This window comes from Carlito syrichta, unplaced genomic scaffold (genome assembly GCF_000164805.1).
Source record: "Carlito syrichta isolate Samal-C Ts95f unplaced genomic scaffold, Tarsius_syrichta-2.0.1 Scaffold268496, whole genome shotgun sequence".
Lineage (NCBI taxonomy): Eukaryota > Metazoa > Chordata > Mammalia > Primates > Tarsiidae > Carlito > Carlito syrichta.
This window is the reverse complement of record NW_007212592.1, coordinates 175,907-198,047: the sequence shown is the minus strand read 5'-3', so window position 1 is coordinate 198,047 and position 22,141 is coordinate 175,907. Positions and strand designations below refer to the sequence as shown.

The 22,141-nt window shown below is 39.3% G+C and overlaps 1 protein-coding gene across 1 annotated transcript in view; it reads left to right on the top strand.

Annotated features, from left to right (window-relative positions):
- Positions 1 to 20,928, top strand: part of GINM1 (glycoprotein integral membrane 1) — a 21,186-nt gene extending 258 nt beyond the window's left edge. Inside the window, exons 2-8 of the mRNA XM_008052238.1 lie at positions 5,531 to 5,590; positions 5,752 to 5,848; positions 11,455 to 11,606; positions 12,738 to 12,894; positions 13,462 to 13,592; positions 15,193 to 15,356; positions 20,221 to 20,928. Coding sequence (XP_008050429.1) covers positions 5,531 to 5,590; positions 5,752 to 5,848; positions 11,455 to 11,606; positions 12,738 to 12,894; positions 13,462 to 13,592; positions 15,193 to 15,356; positions 20,221 to 20,332 — 873 coding nt within the window. The 3' untranslated portion in view covers positions 20,333 to 20,928. The remainder of the gene's footprint in view (positions 1 to 5,530; positions 5,591 to 5,751; positions 5,849 to 11,454; positions 11,607 to 12,737; positions 12,895 to 13,461; positions 13,593 to 15,192; positions 15,357 to 20,220) is intronic.
- Positions 20,929 to 22,141: the final 1,213 nt, after the last annotated feature.

Here is a 22,141-nt window from a genome sequence, read left to right as displayed (position 1 = left end):
CCGGGCGGGCACGCCTTGCTGTTCTTCGGCCCGGGCCTCCCGGGTGTCCCGGGCCGTCCACAGCGACACCTTCCACGTCCCGCCGGCCGGCAGGGGCGGGGGCCCGGACCCCCCAAAGGGGAGCGGGGAGAAGCTCCCAAGGAAATGCGGACAGCGTGGGAGGGGGAAGCGAGAGGGCAGACGGGAAGGGTCCGAAGGGGGCCTGTTACTGTGTGGTTGAGCCTCGGGCCACTAAGTTTAGCGATTTTCACAGCGGCCCAAACTGTTGCTTGCCCACACGAGACTTTACCGTGGAAAGTGCGCGATCGCTCGTGATCTCAGGCTTTGCCATCGCGGCTTCCTGAGGTAGAGCCCGGCACCGGGACAGGAATGAGTGGAAATGTGGAAGTTGCAAAAGTGGAGGGCGCCTTTCCAGGCCACCTGTACCTGCTCGGCGATGCGCTGGGAAGGCGCCTTCCGAGGCTGAGGGCTTCGCGGGCCGGAGAAGCGCGGCGAGGCTGGATACCTGGTCCTCACCCGCCTTCGTCTTTTGTCTGACGTTGGAGAAGTGATTCTTCGGGCCTGTCGCGGTCGGCTTCCCCTGGGAACCAGGTTCTGCCATTCTGGGGGCGGGGTGCAGCGCTCGGTGTCAGCAAACCCTCCAGGCCATTCTGATGCTGGCTGAAGTTCGAGAACCATTGCTTCATGGTGTTAAAAGGTGACCGATTCTCACCATTTTTGCCGTGGTTGAATATATGGTGGGGAAAAGTTTGAATATTTTGAAGTGCAAATTTTTTAAGAATGATGAGAAACTACAGTAGTATATCTTTTCTTACCAGTCAAGACTTGAATACGAATACTGTAATTAGAACAAAGGTGATAGGCATGGTAAACGGTCGCTTTTATTTTTACTTTTAATGTTTTAAGGTAATGGCATTGCTCCATGTGGGTACAAAGGTGAGGAGCAGCCGGGCGCGATGGCTCACGCCTGAAATCCCAGCACTTTGGGAGGCGGAGGCGAGAGGATTGAGCCCAGGGGTTCGAGACCAGCCTGGACAACTTGGCAAGATCTCGTCACTACAATAAATCAAGTAAAATTAGCCGGGCATGGTGGCGCACGCCTGTAGTTCCAGCTACTTGGAAGGCTGAGGTGGAAGGATCACCTGAACCCAGCAGGTCGAGGCTGCGGTGGCCTTGAGTGTGCTACTGCACTCCAGCCTGGGCGACAGAGTGAGACTGACTCAAAAACAAAAACAAAAACAAAAAAATCAAAGGTGAGGAGCATGTCTCCCCTTTCAGTTCTGCTGGGCATTCCAGAGACCACTTATATCTGAAATTATATGTGAATCACAGTTGCATTTGGTTAAAAAATCTGAATGCAAGGGACAAGCACCAAGAGACCAAATGAAAATGAAGTAATTCTAAAATTCTGGAAATATAGATGTTATTTTTCTCTTTCAAAATTTAAAGATTCATCATCAACATTTATGTGTCCAGGAGACATTTGGTTCTATCTGTATAGTCAGAGAAAAATACACGTTGACTACAAGCTTAAAATAGTGATTTCATCATTTCAATTTGTTGGAAAGTCTAGATTTAAACTCAGAATTTCACAGAATAAACAGTTTCATGGCTCACGCCTCTAATCCCAACTACTCAGGAGGTTGAAGTGGGAGTATCAGTTGGACCAGGAGTTGGAGACAACTTTGGGCAACATAGCAAGACCCATCACATCTCAAAAAAAAAAAAAAAAAGGAATTTTATAGATTAAATGACAACTAAAAGGAGAATCTCATTACCTGGAATATGTTATGTGGGAAGCTGAAGCTGCTTGCTCTAATTTTTTTTCAATGTTTTACTGTGAAAAATAGCCAAACGTATAGAAAATTTGAAAGAATTTTACAGTGCTTCCTCACATAAGTGCTGTCCAGTAGAACTTTTGGCAGTGATGTTTATTTCTGCTGTCTCCATTAGAGCAGCCACTAGAGTGCTGTGGCCACTCAGCTCTTAAAATGTGGCCAGTGTCAGTGAGGAATTGAGTTTTCAAACTTTTATTTAGTTTTAATTAATTAAAGTTTAGTTATGATTAATGGGTACCATACTGAACACTTCAGACCTAGACTGCCATTAACAGGTTATTTTACTTACTTTAACACAAATCTGTCCATCCATGTATCTAGTTTGATGTAGATTTAAGAAAACTGATTGAAGTTTTCTTTAAATTATCCCTATCATCTTTCAGTGATTCAGATTTATTGGATTATAAGCATTTTTCTGTTTTTATGTATGCATTTGTCAGAAGTTGAGGTCACATAAGATTGCACACAAGACTGAAGAATAACAAACGTTTTTGGCCAGCACAGTAGCTCAGGCCTGTAATCCCAGCACTTTGGGAGGTTGAGGTGGGAGGACAGATTGAAGCCAGGAGTTGGAGACCAACTTGGGCAACATAGCAAGACCCTATCTCTGCAAAAACAAAAAGTTAGCCAGGTGTGGTGGTGCATGCCTATAGTCCCAGTTACTTGGGAGGCTGAGGCAGGAGGATCATTTGAGCCCAGGAGTTCGAGGCTGTGGTAAGCTATGATTGTGCCACTGCACTCTAGCTTTGGGCGACAGAGGGAAACTCCATCTCTTAAAAAAAAAAAAAGGTTTTATAGTATATTCTTCTAATATTAAGATAACTTGGTCACCAAAGAGAGGTATTCAAAGGACATTTTCTTTTATGCATAACTATGTTTCATATATTTCCCTCAGACTTACTTATTTTAAACCAGGTATTTATTACCTTTATCTTTTGGACACCAATTGCGTCCCAGATGGGCATCCTATGAATGAAGGAATTAGAAGAATTGAAAATGGTCGGGGAGAAACTTTTCAGTGTCTCCAAGCACTTTCTATGTATACATGACCCTGGCTCACAACCCTGAACTTCCAGCTCACTCAGGTTCTCAGAAAGAGCAATAAATATGACCTAGTTCCATACTCCTGGTCTGGAGGCAGTAAGAAATGCAGTTCTTTTCTGCAATGAGACCAAAAAAACAGTTCTCTGGGAAGTACAGTCTGGTGTCAGTTAGTTGTCTTTCTCAAATCCTGTATTTTAATAGGTAAGTGATACATGGAAGTGCAGTAAATTACTGATAATATAGTATATATTCACTTCTAAAAGGCAGATGGTTTCTTAGAAGAACATCATTGAGACTTACCTATGGGCTATTAGAATAGTAGTTTACTGTTAACAGATCCTCTAGTTTGTAAAGAACATTTGACTGAAATTTGGACACAAAACGATAAAGCTATCAGTTTGATGGCTTATTGATGTTGATTTGTTTTAGAGGTACTATTGGTTCTAACCCAAGCTTAATTTAGATCAGGGTGAGAGAGGAGAAAGCCTGGGTGGTTCTGCACAGTTGCTAGCTGGAAAGCTGCTAACTAGGCTCCTAATTGGGAAATACATCAAGGTCAGCCTAAATGGACAGCGTAGGCCTCATGTGGTATGAATCCTGTTCCACAGGTTATCCCTGGAATCAGCTCAACCTCATTAATATTTCATCAGTCTTATTCTCTCATTTGTTGGAAATTATGTTTAAAGTATTGAGGATACACTGCCAATAAATATACTTGTATTTGTTTATTTTGAGACGGTCTTGCTGGCAGCGGGAGCAGATTACAGTTCAATATAGCCTTGACCTCTTGAGCTAACTTGATCCTCCCTCCTTAGCTTCCTACAGGCAGCTAGGACTACAGATGTGAGCCACCATACCTGGCTGATTTTTCAATTTTTTTGTAGAGACAGGGTCTTGCTATGTTGTCCAGACTGGTCTTGAACTCCTGGCCTCAAGTTTTCCTCCTGTCTTGGCTTCCCAAAGTGCTGGGGTTATAGACATGAGCTGCTGTGCCCAGCCTATATATTATTTTTTGATATTTATGAACATTGTTCCTTTTTTCAAAGTTAATACAATTTCAAGGAAAAAATATTTGAGAGGAGTATTGTTTTTATTCCAGGATAACAATGCCTGTGAATAAACTTAAGAAAGGATTTAATGTACAAATGGCAGATGGTAGTTCCTGTGGCCACTAGTGAATACTTCTGAAAATAGTGCTTTTTTCTCAATAGAAAGTATGCCATCAATACCCTTAACTATTTGGGTTGAGTGCTTTTGATCATAACTTGGGAGGCAATGAAACCGGAGCACTGCATATATTTTTCCAAGAGACACATTTAAGAAAGGGTCAGCTCCACGTTGTTTATAAAAGCAAAACAGTTGGAAGTAATGCAGATGTGCATGGGTAGTAGAATGAATAGTAAATCGGTAGTCAGATGGAATGTTACACAGCATGGTACAGCTAGCTAGTAAGTGATTATAGCTACAGCTAGCTACATGCATTGACAATTTCACCAAAAGAAACAAAAGGGAACACTACTTCTACACTGTTGCTGGGAGTGTAAACTACTACAGCCTCTGTGGAAAACAGTGGTGATTCCTAAAAGATCTATAAAAATCGACCTCCCATACAACCCCACAATCCCCTTACTGGGAATATACCCGGAGGAATTCAAGTCACTCTATGAAAAAGATACCTGCACACGCATGCTTATTGCAGCATTATTCTCAATATCAAAAACATGGAGCCAACCGTGCTGTCCATCAAAAGAGGACTGGATAAAAAAAAAAAATGTGGTATATATACATAATGGAATATTATGCAGCCATAAAAAGGACAAAATTATGAACTTCGCAGCAACTTGGATGGATTTAAGAGGCTATCATACTGAGTGATCTATCACAGAAGCAAAGAACCAAGTATCATACGTTCTCACTCATAAGCGGACCTTGAACAACTATTGTAATACTTTAAGAAAGGGACTGGCAGTAGTGGGAAACTGCCAGGGGAGGGTGGGAGCGGGACTGGCAGTAGTGGGAAACTGCCTGGGGGGTAGGGCACACCTCATCAACAAGGGTACCTATACAATGAACATTTGTACACCTAATCCTGAATTGTACCCCACATATTTAAAAAATATAAAATTTCAAAAAAAATTAAAAAAAGAAACAAGTTCCAGAAGAATAGATACAATACTACTCCACTTACATAAAGCTCAGAAACAGGTGAAACTAAACATGTTTAGAGAGAGATGCATGGGTAGTAAAACTATAAAGAAAAGCAGGAAATGATTAACAAGTAAGTCACTGTAGGGACTCCTTAGGAGAGGAGGGTGAATCATGTAGGGATTTCTAAGGCACAGATGATATTCTAGATTTTAACTTAGGTTGTAGGTACATGAGTGTTAATCTTATAAACTTTATTTGCACACTATATACTTGTGATATATTTCACAATTAAATGGAAAAATTATAGATTGTAAAAAATTGGAATTGTGAATGAGGGTGTAAAAAGGCTATAAAAATAAAATTGGCCTGAAAATATTTTTTTAATGCTGTTGTAAGTGAATTGTACAATAAATATAATTACAAGGAAAAGAGAAAGAGATGTGTTATTCTCAGTCTGTGAAATGCATACATGTTCGATTTATATAATATTTGTTTTGCAGGATGGCATCAGAATTAACGTAACTACCCTAAAAGATGATGGAGAAGTATCCAAGGAACAGGTTTGTCTCCTTTGATGTTTTTAATATTTCATTTAGTTAGGTGTTATGCTGCCTGTTTGAATTTTACCTACACATCTAATTTAGTTGATTTATTTTTGACATGAAGAGCTTGTTATTGTTTATAAATATTGGAATTAATGTTTATGCTGCTTTATTTTAAGGTTGTTCTTAACATAACCTATGAGAGTGGACAGGTATATGTAAATGGCTTCCCTGTAAATAGTGGTGTAACACGAATAAGCTGTCAGACTTTGATAGGTGAGTACTACTAAATTATTTCAAACATAATTGTTCTGTTTTTAATAATACCAAATTAGTAAAACAATTCTTGGATGTTATATATTTCCATTTTAAAGTAAAATTTGTGTCATTAAGGCAGTAGGATTGCCTGAGCCTAGGAATTCAAGGCTGCAGTGAGTTATAATTGCGCTACTACTCTCCAGCCTGGGACTTAGAACTGTTTCTAAAAATATATAGAAAAAAATTATATACACACACACACACACATATATATACATACACATACACAGTTAAGTCCCCTACATATAAACAAGTTCTATTCCCAGAGCATGTTTGTAGATCCAATTTGTTCGTAAGTCCAATGAAGTTATTCTAGGTACCCCACTAACTTAATCGACTATACAGTACCATTTACATCACCACTGTTTTTAAGCTTGTCTCCAGTCAGCCTGGGCTTGAAATAAAGATTCTGTACTACTGTACTCTGTACAGTAGTATACAGTAAAGTACACAAAAGCACAAACACTTGTAGAAGATATATGCCAGACACATGAACTAACTTATTGTGATTGGACATGTATTCACATCTTTGAAAGTTTGCAATTTGAAGGCTTGTAAGTAGGGGACTGTATACATCATTTTCAGAGTGTATCATAACACTAATATGTTTAAAATGCTATTCTTATTTTATATTGGCTACACTTGGCATATTCACTTATTTTCTTTCATGAGGACAGTATTGATAGAAGTGTATTTCTGGTAGGTTGACATCAACATAAGAATGTGCAGAGAGGTAATATGTGGGTTGGCAAGAGCCAGCACCCTGGAGAGGTGCTTACCATAATTGTGAAAAACAAAGAGAAAATGAATTGTCTGATTGTTTAGTTTTCAGCTTCTTCTACATAAACATTTTTCTTTTTCTTTTTTTTCTTATTTCTCTGAGAGAAAAATTTTTTTTCATTTTAACCTTTTAAGATTTTGAGTTGGCCGGGCTTAGTGGCTCAGCCTGTAATCCCAGTACTTTGGGAGGCCAAGGCGGGTGGATTGCCTGAGCCCATGGGTTCGAGACCAGCCCAGGCAACTTGACGAGACCTACAATAAACAATCAAAAATTAGCCAGGTACAGTAGCATGTGCCTGTAGTTCCGGCTGTTTGGAAGGCTGAGGCGGAAGGATCACCGGAGCCTAGTAGGTCGACGCTGGGGTGGTCAATCACATGTTCAATCACAATAAGTTAGTTCATGTGTCTGGCGTACACGAGTGTGCCACTGCACCCCAGCCTGGGTGATGGAGTGAGACTCCAACTACCAAAAAAAAGATTTTGAGTTGTTTAAAGACAAGCAGATATCTTACATTGGAATATACCATATTATTTGAATGAAATAGCAAATGGGAGGAATATATGGAATTTTTTTATTACCTATATTTTAAGGCAGTACATTTTCTCTAAGTACTTGTATACTTGATTTGTTATATATTTTTAATTATAATTTGGAAAAATGTTGTTTAATTATCGATTTTGCTATTTCCTTTTCTAAATGGTCATTTAGAAGTATATTACTTAATTTCCGAATATTTGGGATTTTTTATAGATTCTAGGAATATTGTCAGAGATAAAACTGCCTTTGAAATTAGACTTGATTTATGGCTTAGCATATGGTCAGTTTTAATCAATATCCCTTTCCATGTGTACTTGAAAATAAATTATGCAATTTGTTGGATATGATGTATGCTGTGGAGCTCCTGATTTGTGTTGTTTGTTTGCTCTGTCAGTTACTGAGAATTTGTTTGTTCTCCTTTCATTTTCTGCTTCGTATGTTTTGACACAACAGTATTGAATGCATACAGACTTAAAATTGTTACGTATTCCTGGCACGGTGACTCTTTTAGCTTTATAGTATGTCCCTCTTTGCCCCTATTCATGCTTGTGGTGTGGTATGGCTTCCATTTTCTTTCAGTCTTTTTGGGTCCTTGTATGTACAGTGAGTATCTTATAAGCACCATATATTTGTTGTTGCTTTTAAATTCATTCTGGGCCGGGCTTGGTGGCTCAGCCTGTAATCCTGCGCTTTGGGAAGCCGAGGTGAGTGAATTGCCTGAGCCCACGGGTTCGAGACCTGCCTGGGCAACTTGGCGAGACCTCATCTCTACAATAAATTAAAAAAAAACTAGCCAGGCGTGGTAGCACATGCCTGTAGTTCCAGCTACGTGGAAGGCTGAGGAGGAAGGATCGCCGGAGTCCAGCAGGTTGAGGCTGCCGTGGCTGGGAGCGGCCACTGCACTCCAGTCTGGGCGACAGAGTGAGACTCCAACTCAAAAAATAAGTAAATAAATACGTAAATTCATTCTGTGTCTTACAATTGGGATTTTGATTTATTTACATTTTTAAAATTGCTGATATGCTGGATTTAAATCCTCTTCCTTAATTGTTTCTCTTTGTCCCACTTGTTCTGTTTCTGTTCTTCCCCTTTTTGCTTTCTTGGTACCTAATTAACTTTGGTTTCATAGTTCCCCTCTGTCTTGTTGGTTTTACATAATTTTACTGTTCATTTAGTTGTGACCCTTGATATCAATACATTCATACTTTTATTCACTCAAACTGCAAGAATTTTAGAACACTTAAATTCCATTTATTCCCTTTTTGCCTTTGGGTTTATTATCACATATATATTTAAATCTTTTAAAAATTTATTTATTTATTTATTTATTTAGAGATAGGGTCTCACTCTGCTGCCCAGGTTGGAGCGTAGTGGCACAATCCCAGCTCACTGCAACCTCAACTTCCTGGGCTCAGGTGATCCTCCCACCTCAGCCTTCAGTTGCTTGAGCCAGGAGCTCAAGACCAGCCTAGGCAACATAGCAAGACCTTGCCTCTACAAAATAAAAAATAAAAAAATTAGCCAAGCATGGTGGCATGTGTCTGTAAGTCCCAGCTACTTGGAAGGTTGAAGCAGAAGGATTACCTGAGCCTTGGAGGTCGAGGCTGTGGTGAGCTGTTATCATACCACTGCACTCCAGCCTGGATGACAAAGTGAGAGCTCCGACTCAAACAAAGAAACAAACAAACAATAATTCTTTTGGTGGTATATTCCCTGGGAATTAGACTTGGAATGCATCTTAGCTGCTCCATTTATTATGGCAATCTTTCTAGTCATCTCAGCTGTTGCATTGAATTTGTTTCTTTGATAGCTGAAGTAAACGCTCATCTTATCCAATTATAACAATTGGATCTTCAAAACATTCAATGCAGCAACAACAAATCTTTAATTCTTTAAAGCATTTTTTTCTTTAGTATCATGTTTGTTATTTATTGCTACGTAACAATTTAACCCAAAAGCCAGTGGCCTAGGACAGTATTTCTTATTTCGTAGTTTCTGTAGATCAAGAATCTGAGCTTGTCCTAGTTGGGTCCTCTGGCTCTCACAAGGCTACCGTCATGTCAAGGCTCAAATGGGAAGGGTTTGCTTCCCTAGATAATTCATGTGGTTGTTGGCAGGATCCGGTTCCTTCTGAAGTGTTGAATGGAGGCCTCAGTTCCTCACCAGATATGGGCTTGGGACCTCCCTCCGTTCCTTGCCACATGAACGTCTCTGTAGAGCATCTCACAGCATGGCAGCTGTTTTCATCATCAAGATGACAAGAGAGTCTGCCAGCAAGAATGAGTACGAACAAGACAGAAGTCACAGTCTTTTATCATCTAAGCACGGAAGTGACATTCCATCACTTGTGCTATGCTCTGTTAGAAAGTAGTCACTAGACCCAATATAGTGTCTTGCGAGACGTTTGTAATCCCAGCTACTCAGGAGGCTGGTAGGATTGCTTAAGGCTAGGAGTTCAAGACCATCTGGGCAATATAGTGAGACTCTGTCTCTTAAAAACTAAAATAAAAAGTAAAAACAAAAACAAGTCACTAAGTCCAGCCCATATTCAGGGAGAGGGAGTTAAACAATGATATGAATATTTGGTGGCAAGGATCATTGAGGACTATTTTAAAAGCTGACTAACACAGTAAGGAAGTCAGAATATGAGGGGCTTTGTTGTTTATGTTTTATTCTATAGTAGAGGTACCAAGTTTGCGAACTGAAGATCCACTGCTTTGGATAATTTTTATGATTGTACTTTCTCACCCATTGAGTCCCAGAGCCCTCATCTTTGGGCATACAGACATGCTGACAAGACACCCTCTGTTCTGTGAGAGAGACCAGTGGTCAACTGAAATGCAGAGATGGACCATGAGAGGGCATGTTCGGCAGTGGTGAGCTTTGAATGGTATGGGAGGTTAGGCACACAACAGAGAGGAGCAGCAAGTACCCAGATGAGGAGCCCGAAGGAGTTCCCAGTCAGAGAACTACCAGGATACTCACAGGGATGCCCCTGAAGGTGTTTGAGCAAGAGGCTGTGATATTAAAACTCTGTCATAGTGAGATTAGTCGGACACTGTTGTGTGAATGGTTTGGAGGGGAAGGGACTCAGGAGGGGAGATTGGCCAGGTAGATGATATATAGTAAGTGGTTCATGAATTAGATATTGGGATGTTCTAGAGAATAGACCTGAGCACAGAGTCTGTTTAAACAGACTGTACATCTGGGTTCCTATTTGGCAAATAATCCTGATTATTTGAGGGACAGAAACTAAATGCTCTGTTTGTGTCAGTTTCACTGGTGTGTGTTGCCTTGTCTTTTTCTTCTTCTTTATTTTTTTGAGTCAGAGTCTCACTGTGTCACCCAGGCTAGAGTGCAGTGGCACGCTTACGGCCACTGCAGCCTTGACCTGTTGGGCTCAAGCTATCCTTTCACTTCAGCCTTCCAAATAGCTGGAACTACAGGTATGTGCTACCATACCCGGCTAATTTTTTGATTTACTGTAGAGACAAGGTCTCTCTAAGTTGCCCAGGTTGGTCTGGAACCCCTGGTATCAGGCAGTCCTCTTGCCTTGACCTCCCACGATGCTAGGATTATAGGCTTGAGCCACCTTGCTTTCTGCCATAATAGAACAGCCATTGGCTCATAAGCCAGCTGCAGTTACTACACCCATCTCCATGGGGGGGCGGGGTGCCCTAAGCTGGAGAAGAACATGGCCGGACGTGCATCCTACCCAGTCATCCATTAGTAGGGCAGCTGCAACTTTTCCCACCTTCTTTTCCCATTCTTGCCCTCTCCAACACTAAAATGTCACCTTTTGGGGGAAAGGATTGAGAACAAAACTCAGTGTTCTTACTGCCTCTGTCACAGTAGTTTGTGGATGAATGCATGTGCTTATATTGTAAAACATGGGCTTGATTGTGTCATCTGGCTGTGTCTGCTTTATAAATCGTTGTGCCATGCTGGGTCCTCATTGTCAATCTGTGTAAAAGAATAGGACAAATGTTGCTCATGTGGTATGTCATGCAAAAATACAAAGATCAATGCATTTTAACCTTTCAAATGAGTGTAAGTAGTCATAAGAATTTGTCAAGTTGTTTTCATTTTTGTGAGTCTGAAATGGCATTGAATCAGGATTGAAGAAAGCCAAAGAAATTGGCTTACAGCTGTCTTGTTCCATATAAACGTCATCAAAATAGTCAAACTCAGTAACAGATTTGGTGGTAATTTGTGTTCAATGCTTTTCACTACTTTCTTTTTATAGTGAAGAATGAAAGTCTGGAAAATTTGGAGGAGAAAGAATATTTTGGAATTGTCAGTGTAAGGATTTTAGTTCATGAGTGGCCTATGGCATCTGGTTCCAGTTTGCAACTAATTGTCATTCAAGAAGAGGTAGTAGAGATTGATGGAAAACAAGTAAGATAGTATGCTTATTAATTGGGAATTAAATTATAAGGATTTAAATTTGTGCTAGGTGTTATGCATGTGCTCACTTTGTTTTTGACTAGATAAGAAGTTACTCTGTTGCTATGTATCCAACCATTAAAAATTTTTGTATACTAATTTTAGCATTTGAAGTGTATTTTTTTTTTTGAGTTGAAGTCGCTCAGGCTGGAGTGCAGTGGCACACTCATAACTACCCCAGTATTGACCTGTTGGGCTTCGGTGATCCTTCCGCCTCAGCCTTCCAAGTAGCAGGAACTACAGAAGCACGCTACTATGCCTGGCTATTTTATTTTATTTTATTGTAGAGACGAAGTCTCACCAAGTTGCCCGGGCTGGTCTCGAACCCGCAGGCTCAGGAAATCCACTCCCTTCAGCCTCCCAAAGTGTTGGGACTACAGGAGGAGCCACTGAACCTAGCCTTCAAGTATATTTTTAAAAAATGTTCTTGGTTGGGTACATTGGCTCATGCCTGTAATCTCAGCATTTTGAAAGGCTGAGGCAGGAAGACTGCTTGAGGCCAGGAGTTTAAGACAAACCTAGGCAACATAGCAAGACCCTGTCTCTACAAAAAATCAAAAAAATTAGCCAGGCATGGTGGTGTGCGCCTCTCGTCCCAGCTACTTGGGAGGCTGAGGTGGAAGGATCACCTGAGGCCAGGTGGTTAAGGCTACGGTGAGCCGCGATTGTGCCACTGCACTCCAGCCTGGGTGACAGAGTGAGACCCTGACTCAAAAAAAAACAAAATCATATTCATATATGCTTATATCACTTTAAATTGTTGTGAACATTATTAAACAGAAAGTCAATGAAGAGGCTGATTTGGTTCATCGTTCTGCTCCCGTTTCCTCCAAGTCCCTCTGTGTAAATGAAATGGAACTGAGATTAAACTTTTAAAAATGAGTGCTAAAGCAGACAGGAATATTATTAAAGTTGCAATTAGTGCCCCTAAGTGGGAGTAGTGGGAGGGAATAGAGAGTAGTTATCTGAATAGGACAAGTCCTTTCAGTTATAAAAATCGGGGAGGAAAATTCACTTTTAGGTTCTTATGGGGCTGTGCCATTATTTAAAATAAAACGTAATCCCTTATTTTTTCTTTTATAGGCTCAACAACAGGAAGTCACTGAAATTGACATTTTAGTTAAGAACCAGGGAATACTCAGACATTCGAACTACACTCTTCCTTTGGAAGAAAGCATGCTGTACTCTATTTCCCGAGACAGTGACATTTTAGTTACCCTGCCAAACCTCTCCAAAAAAGGTAATTTAAAAGACCATGTATTTCCTTATGATACATTTATATACTCTTGAACTTTGTAATTTTTACATTATCTGCAATAGTTACTATATAGCTTTAATTATAGATAATATGTTTGAGCTTCTTTCAAAAATGCTTTATAACTTATATTACTTTATATGTCCATTTAAGGACTTTAGGAATCTATTTTCAACCTGAGTAGAATGTGATCAATGCTAGTTTCATAGTGACATTTTTCAGTATTCACTCTTACTGTGGGTACTCATCACAAAATATATAATAAGAATATGATGAAGGTTCATTTAGAGGGAAAACGACTCCATTTTCACTGAAACATAGAACTGTTTAAATTTTGGCTTTCTGTGTAACAAAATCATAACTGCTTTAGCCCCTTGTAACTGTCTTAGTTTATATTTCCCTTCTGGCACTTGAATAGGTAAACATCAAATATGATTTTTTTCTCCCATGGTAAAATATATGTTCGTACTACCCTAAATGTTACTGGACTAGCAGGAGAGATACCAGCATGCCCCTGGTAACTTTGGTAACTTTGCTTTTTCTTCTTAGTAGAAAGTGTTAGTTCATTGCAGACCACCAGCCAGTACCTTATCAGGAATGTGGAAACCACTGTAGATGAAGATGCTTTGCCTGGCAAATTACCCGAAACCCCCCTCAGAGCAGAGCCTCCATCTTCTTATAAGGTAAATCAAGTATTTGGTGTTAGCAGGAGCATTGATGGTTGTGATAAAGAACATAGATCCTGGCAATTAAGATGAGGCGGGAACCATGAAAACCAGAACCATGGAGCATTGGTGATAGTGATATGCTCAGCTATTCTTATTTTCTTCTTCAAGTTTCATTTAATAATATAGTCAGATCACGATTATCAAGGCACTGGATTTTGTTTGGTTGGAGTTTCAGGTTCCAGAATTCTTTCTCATATCCCCATTCCTCTGTATCCTGCAACTCCTACCTTGCGTACACACACATGCATTGTGCCCTCAGAATCTTGTTCAGTAACTAAGCACAGTGGTTGAGAGAACACGTTCTGGAGTCAGACTGCCTAGGCTTGAAACTTGGTTCTGCTGCTTACTAGTTGTGTGATCGCGGACACATTGTTAATTTCTCTAACCTCAGTTTATTTGTATCGTGGGGCAACCACTTGGTTTGTAAATTAGTTATCTCATGAAATTGTTCTAAGGATTCAACCAGATGGGTACTACATATAAATATGCACTGGCACCTATGAAGTTCTCATGTACTACTCATGACTTCTGTACTGCTCTCCAGGAGGACAGATATACGTTCAGATTGAGTATCCTGATCTCTATATATATTAGCTAGGCCCCTATCCAAAATAATTTCCATTTAAATGAGCAGGGCCTATGGTTAATCTCAAAGTAGAAGGCCACTGAAGGTTGGGATTGCTTTGTTGGAGTCACTGTGGTGGTCTGGGTTGTGGCACCCTCCTCCTGCCCACCCCGACTCCTCAGCAGGTTGCCTCAAAGCAGACTGTCTTCATAGCCCATGCCGCCAGTGTCCACCCTAGGCTCTTTATTTGCTCTTCAAGTATAGAAATATGTTTTGTACATAATGTACTTCGCATCTGTTCTAAAAGCTACTGTTTTTTTTGTCTTTTCTTTCCTTCTCCTGTCCTTAGTTACTGGCAACAGATAGTTGGCTCTGGTTCATTTTGTTTATAGTGAACTATAGCTAACTAATCTCCTGTCAATTAGAAATTTTCACTTGATTTGTAGTTAGACAACAACATAAATAATTTTAAAAGATATTAGCATTTCTGTGCCTGCATTGTTAGAAAATAATTTTTATTTATTTAGTTTTTTAGAGATGGAGTCTCACTCTTATATGATCATAGCTTACTGCAGTCTTGAACCCCTGGGCTCAGACAGTTCTCCCACCTCAGCCTGGCTAATTTTTAAATTTTTGTAGAGACAGAGTCTCGCTATGTTGTTGAGGCTGGTCTTGAACTCCTGGCCTCAAGTGATCCTCCTGCATCGGCCTGTCAAATGAGCCACTGCGCCTAGCCAGAACATAATTTTTAAAATTGTAAAATTGTAAAATGTGTATTGAGGCACATTTTAAAATAAAATGCACCTGTTTTAAATATACAGTTAGTTTTGACCAATGTTAACACCTATGTAACCACCACCATCACCACCACCACTGTTTTAGCTTTGGGGTGGATATCTTTGTTACCCCAAAGCTAAAACATTAAAAAATTTAAAGTTTATCCTTAGAACTCAATGAAATGTGCATATCTAATCAAAACTCCTTTTTTAGGTAATGTGTCAATGGATGGAAAAGTTTAGAAAAGATCTGTGTAAGTTCTGGAGCAGTGTTTCCCCAGTGTTCTTCATGTTTTTGAATGTGATGGTGGTTGGAATTGTAGGAGCGACTGTGGTGATAACCATCTTAAAGATGCTGTTCCCAGTTTCTGAATACAAGTAAGTATTTCTTATTTCTGAAATGTTAATGTTTTTGATGATTAAAAAGTGAGATATTAACTATAGAGTGGAAAATATAAAAACTAGCGAGGGTAAGACAAGTGGGAGGGAAAAACAGTGCCTGCTTTTATTTTATCCCGTTCCAACTTTAGCAATATTGAAACACATTTATTGAATGCCTGTTTTGATCAAGGTACTCTTTAAAAATATTCAAGTGTGCAGCCTGGGTGACAGTGAGACTCAAACTCAAAAAAAAAAAAAAAAAAGGCCAGGCACAGTGGCTCATGCCTGTAAACCCTGCTCTTTGGGTGGCCGAGGCAAGAGGATTGCCTGAACTCAGGGGTTTGGGACCAGTGTGGGCAACTTGGTGAAACCTCATCTCTACAATAAATAAAAAAAATAGGTTGGGTGTGGTAGAGCACACCTGTAGTTCCAGCTACTTGGAAGGCTGAGGTGGAAGGATCACCTGAGCCCAGCAGGTCGAGGCTGCAGTGGCCGTGAGCTTGCCACTGCACTCTAGCCTGGGCAACAGAGTGAGACTCCAACTCAAAAAAAAAAAAAAAGAAAGAAAAGTGTGAATAAGACAAACTGTGCTCTATAAGAACTTAAAGTCTAGTAGGGAGAGAAAGGAAACAAAAATATGTAATGGGAAGTGCAATGTGTATGATCAGAGATGAATAAAACAAGGACTTCACTATGTATTTTCAACCCCAAAGTATCAGTTTAAAATGTAATTAATTTCAGAAGACTAGCAGGATATTAATTGCAGCATTGTTTGTAACAGAAAACAAAACAAAATAAGAACCTTCTTAACTCTTTATCAGTGAGGGCTTGACTAACTAATTGCACGTACGTGCAATGGGATTCTCTGGCTGAAGAGTTCCAAAGTCTATCCAGTTGCAAACAAATACTATCACGTTTGGGTAAAACAAAATATTGTATGTACTACATGTATATAAATGCATAGAAAATTTCCAGAATGAGAAAATAAATTACATGTAATGAGTGGGAATGAGGTCAGAGTGGAGAGACTGATGTTTACTTCCTTTTATATTTAATTTTTTTAATCAAATAAATTATTTTATAGTAAATTTTAAAGTAAATTATTAGCATTTTCACAAGTTAAACAATTAGTCATTTTAGCCTCTTCATAGAAACAAATCTCAATGGAAACGACCATGGTTTCTGCTTAGTGATATTACATTGACTATGCTGTATCACAGGATTTACAGGAAAAGCCTGATTTGAACATCCACTTTTCCACTTGCTTGTTACGAGGTCTTTGAAACTCCCCTTTCTTCAGGAGTACAATGAACTAATGTTTTCCTATACGGATTGTTATAGAGCAAAGTCAATGTAAGCGAAGCACCTGCAGAGTGAAGAAATGTTAGTGCCCCTCCCATCTTTTTAGTTTGCATCTTCCCTGAAGAATTGGCATTCCCATTATTTTTCTGATACTGTCCCTTATCTGAAATACTTAGCAGGGGATTGAAAGTGTACTGATTTTGGAATATTTTGCATTATACTTACTGGTTGAGCATCCCTAATCTGAAATCAGAAATGCTCCAGTGAGCATTTCCTTTGGGTATCATGCTAGCACTCAAAAAGTTTTGGATTTTGGAGCGTTTTGGATTTTAGATTGAGATTAGGTATGCTCAACCTTTAGTGACATTCTGTAATTTAACAGTTTTTTCCTATTCCCTTTGGCTACCAGGAAGCTCAGAACTTTTAAACCTTACTATGCATGCCTTGCATAGAAAACGTTATTGTAATTTGTTTTTTATTTTTGAGTTGGGGGGTCTCACTCTGTCAACCAGGCTGCCAGGCTGGAGTGCAGTGACATGATCACAGCTCACTGCAACCTCAAAATCCTGGGCTCAAGCCATCCTCCTGCCTCACCCTTCTGAGTAGGTGGGACTACAGGTGTGTACCACCATGCCCAGCTAATTTTTTTCTTTTTGATTTTTTGTAGGTACAGGGTCTTGCTATATTGCCTACGCTGGTGTCAAACTCCTGGGCTCAGTATTCCTCCTGCCTAGGCCTCCCAAAGTCTGGGATTACAGGCATGAGCCACTGAGTCCGCCTTGTTTTTTTCCCCATTGTGTTGTTATGGGCTCCTCAGCAGGAAAAGATTCAATGAAAAATCAAAAACCAAATTAGCAATGTACTTTTTAAAATATATTTTATTTTAAAGATGTGGGGCACGATTCAGGATTAGGTATACAATTGGACATCGTACAGGTAAAGTTTGGGCCTCCCTTTAGTCCCCACTTGCAGCATTCTTTATCATGGTGATTGTACTGAGGATACTTGTTGGCAGAAAAATATGTAGTCAGTATAGACCTGTAGAGAGCAAGGAACTGGAAGTATCCTTTCATTTCTCTGTTCTTTCTTATTCTTCTACTTAGAGGTAGTCATTGTCAGCTGTTTGGATTGGCGCTTTTCATCTAATTTCTATGTACTGATGTAAATGTATGCTAGTTATAATTGTTTATCAACTCAGACTCTTAATTGTTCTGCAAATTGCATTTTTCACTTAGGACAGAGGTTGCCAAACTTTGTAGGTTTACAGAATCCTTAGTGTGCCAATAATTTTTTTTATGCTCCACTTAGGCCAAAAGAAAGATTTAAAGAAGAAAAATAATTTTATTTCGTTCTTAAATTACTACATTACGAGATTGCATGGGATGTTTGTGCCTAAAGGGCACTACCAGTACCTCATATATTGGAACCAGATTAGATACGCACCCTCGTTTCCTGTTCAACATTAGTTTTTAAACAGTATTTGCTTTCTACCATGTTAACTACCTGTCCTAGTTCGTTTTGCATTGCTATAAAGGAATACCTGAGAGTGGGTAATTTATAAAAAGATGTCCATTGAGCTCATCGTTCCGCAGGCTGTCCAGGAAGCCTGGTGCCAGCATCTGCTTGGTTTCTAGGGAGGGCCTCAGGCTGCTTCCACTCATGGGGAAGGCAAATGGAGCTAGTGTGTGCAGAGAGAGAAAATGAGAGAGAGGAAGGGAGGTGCCGGCCTCTCTTTATATTAATAACCAGTTCATGTAGGAATAGAGTAAGAGAACTCAGGCACCAACTCTTCAAGGAGGGCATTAATCTGTTCCTGAGGGATCCGCTCCCATGACCCCAACACCTCCCATTAGACCCCACCCCCAACATTGGGGATCAAATTTCAACATGAGGTTTGGAAAGGACAAAACTTCCAAATTATAGCTCCACCAGCAACTCTGCTTTGGAAAGGCGACTTCATTGAATGTTTTGCAATCTAAAGTCAAAACCATGAACTACCCTCAAGCTAATATTACACATGAAGTCTCTTGAAAATTTTCTGTGGTACATCTGTTTGCTGTGCCAACCCAGGGGCCTCAGTGCAGTTTGGGAACCACAGACTTAAGATCTTTTCCTATCAATATATATATAAGCGTATTCTTTTTTGTCCCCCATAGTTAGCTTTATTTTGAATTTTATGTATTATTATTAGTAGAGACAAGAGTTTTTCTATGTTGCTCAGGCTGGTCTCAAGCTCCTGTGCTCAAGTGATTCTCTCACTTTGGCTTCCTAAAGTGCTGGGATTGAGGCGTGAGCCAACTGTGTCCTGCTGTCTACTTTTCTTTCTTTTTTTTTTTGAGTCAGAGTGTTACTCTGTTGCCCAGGCTAGAGTGCAGTGCCACTTTCATGGCTTACTGTAGCCTTGATCTCCTGGGCTCAGGAGATCCTACCACCTCAGCTTCCTGAGTAGCTGGGATTATAGGCACATGCCACCACACTTGACACATTTTTAATTTTTCAATTGTATTGCCTTTTGTAATAATCATATAGGAGCTCCTTCATCTGTTATATAATGTATATTGTAGATTTCTTAATTTTTACCATCTGCCTTTTGCTCTTGTTTATGGTATAGCATACAAAAGCTTTAGATTTGGAGTCTAAGCAATTTATGTTATTCCTCTGGTTTCTAGGGGTTTTTTCCCCCTTAAGTAGGCCAACCTTTTGCATTTGAAAGTCATATGTTTTCTTAAAACTTTCTTTTTACCTTCACTTTTGTATATACTTTGCTAGAGTTATGATTTTATTTCCCAGATAGAGGCCATTGTTCCATTAGTAATTTCCCATTGATTTAGAATGTTACCTTATTATAAATTAAATCTGTATGGAAATCTGTTTCTGAATTCTTCTGCTCTGATGATCTCCTTGTCTATTCCTATGCCACTAGCATAGTTTTAGTTACTATAATGTTCTAATAAAAACTTTGATAGCGTGTTAGGGCAACTCTCTCTTCTTCCATTTTTCTTTTGAAAAATTCTTATGGCTATTCTTGCAGTTTCTTCCTGTGAACTTTAGAATCAGTTTGCTTGGTTCTATAAACAACTAACCTCTGTTGATATTCTGATTGGGATAACACTGAATTTACAGTACAGAGTTTTGGATGCAATCCATAGACCAACTCTCTGGTCAGGGATTTTAAGTAACAAAAAACTACTGTCTAAAGCCCTAAGGTTGTGTTTCAGTGATATTTTTTAGAAAGCAGCATGGGCTTAGTCTTTTTTGCTCAACCAGAGTATATCTGGGGACCTAACTCTCTACCTTGAAGATCTATACTTACCCCAGCCTTTGCTTCCCTATAGTACTAAGTAATGAACTTCCTCTGTACCTTTCTATTCCCTCATTTTGGTAAAGGTAACTGTGGGCTCAGAGTTTGTACAGCCATTATAAACTATTACATAGATTGAAGCAAAAGCACCTAACCTTAGGTATGTAATTATAACTTTGAAGAAGCCTTATCTTACCACCAAACTATAGGCAGAGGAAATATCTAATTTTGATAGTAATTAATCATTTTATATTTCAGAGGAATTCTTGAGTTGGATGAAGTGAATGTTCTACCTGTGACAGCTATCAACTTATATCCAGATGGTCCTGAGAAAACAGCTGACAACCTTGAAGATAAAACATGTATTTAAAATGCCATCTCAAATCATGGACTCTGAATTAGTCTCGACTCCAAATTTGCTACTTGAATATAATTTTCTTCAGATCATTAAGAATCAGTTTATACACTAGAGAAATTGACTCCCAAGACTGCCTGAAAATTGACCTTTACAGTGCCAAGTTAACATTCACCTTGTTCTCTAAAAAGGGCTGGCTTTTCAGATGAAGAATAGTTAAGGAAAATTTAAACAAAGTGGAAGAGAAGACATAGGAAGAAACTTTTGACATTACCAAAAAAAAAAGAAAGGCAAGACAAAACGTTATGTGCCAATAACTTTTCAAGGTGCCTTTGTTAAGGAAATTATATCCACTTAATTACTATAATATATAAGACTTTATGAAAAGCACTTTATAAAATTCTAATTTAAAAGCTCAAGAACTTAATAACACTTATTTTTTTATACAGTACAATGTGCCTTTATATTAAGTATGTGACTCAGTATAAAATCACTAAAGTATATAATGATTTGATTGTATCCTGTACCAAGACTACTCACCTTGAATGCACCAGGTTTTAAAAGTTGTAGTGACATGTTCTCACTCTAAAATAAACTTTTTGAGGAAAAAAGTATAGCTGGTTTGGTTACAATTGTATAAAAACTTGGCCCCAGTGAGAATTACCTGTATACAGGTGTAAGTATAGATCCTTTCACTTACATTGGCTGAAACCAAGTCTCAGTTAATGATTTCCTTCAGGATCATGGAGTTAGAGTGTACCTTTGGTCTTGTGGTTCTAAGGATGGTGCTATTTACGCTACAAGTGTTTTTATCTTACCTTTTTAAACCATTACTCATATTGACATATTTTACAATGTGACCTAGGACATATAACTTATTACAGGTAATACTTTCTATTGTTTCATTAAAAAATATTTTTGATTGCAACCCATCATTTTAAAAATGTTGCTGCTGGGCACATTGGCTCACACCTGTAATCCCAGCACTTTGGGAGGCTGAGGTGAGAGAATTGCTTGAGCCCAGGAGTTCAAGACCAGTCTGGCCAACATAAGGAGAACCTGTCTTTACAAAAATTAAAAAAAAAATTAGCTAGGCATGGTGGTGTGCACTTGTAGTCCCAGCTACTTGGGAGGCTGAGGTGGAAGGATGGATTGAGCCCAGGAGGTTGAGGCTGTAGTGAGCCGTGATCATGCCACTGCACTCCACAGTCTGGGCAACAGAGTGAGACTATGACTAAGAAAAAATAAAAAACAGTGTCCAAAAAAGTCATGATTGGTTTTTTAAATTACTTTATATTTAGGCTAAATAGATGTGTATGTGTGTGTGTGGGGGGGGGATGATGTAGTAGAATGAAGGAATGATGTTTTGTTTTAGTATTTAGTAGGCGTTAAGCTGTCTTTAGTATTACGTCTCACAGAAGCCTATTATTCCTACCTCCTTATTGCCGAAAACTAATAGCATGCAATTTATAATTGCACTAGCTAGTAACACTTTATTTCTGTATGCCCATTCTCATTAAGTTGTTAGAAATACCAGTTTTAACTCCAAACGATGACATGGTCTTGTTTCGTCCATTAACCATAAGCTTACAGGTTCTGGTGAGGAAACAACTTTAGGAGTTTACATGGTATCGTGGAGGGCATAGGCTATGCAGTTAGCAGATTCCTATCCCAACTTCTGTCCTTCCTATTGAGACTTGGGCCCATAGCAAGGCATGCAATCTCCCGACACTGTTTTCTTTTCGGTGGTTGTTATGCTACAATACGTCATTTTCTTATACATAATCCTAAAAGGAAATCCTAACTAAAGTTTGGTAGCATTAA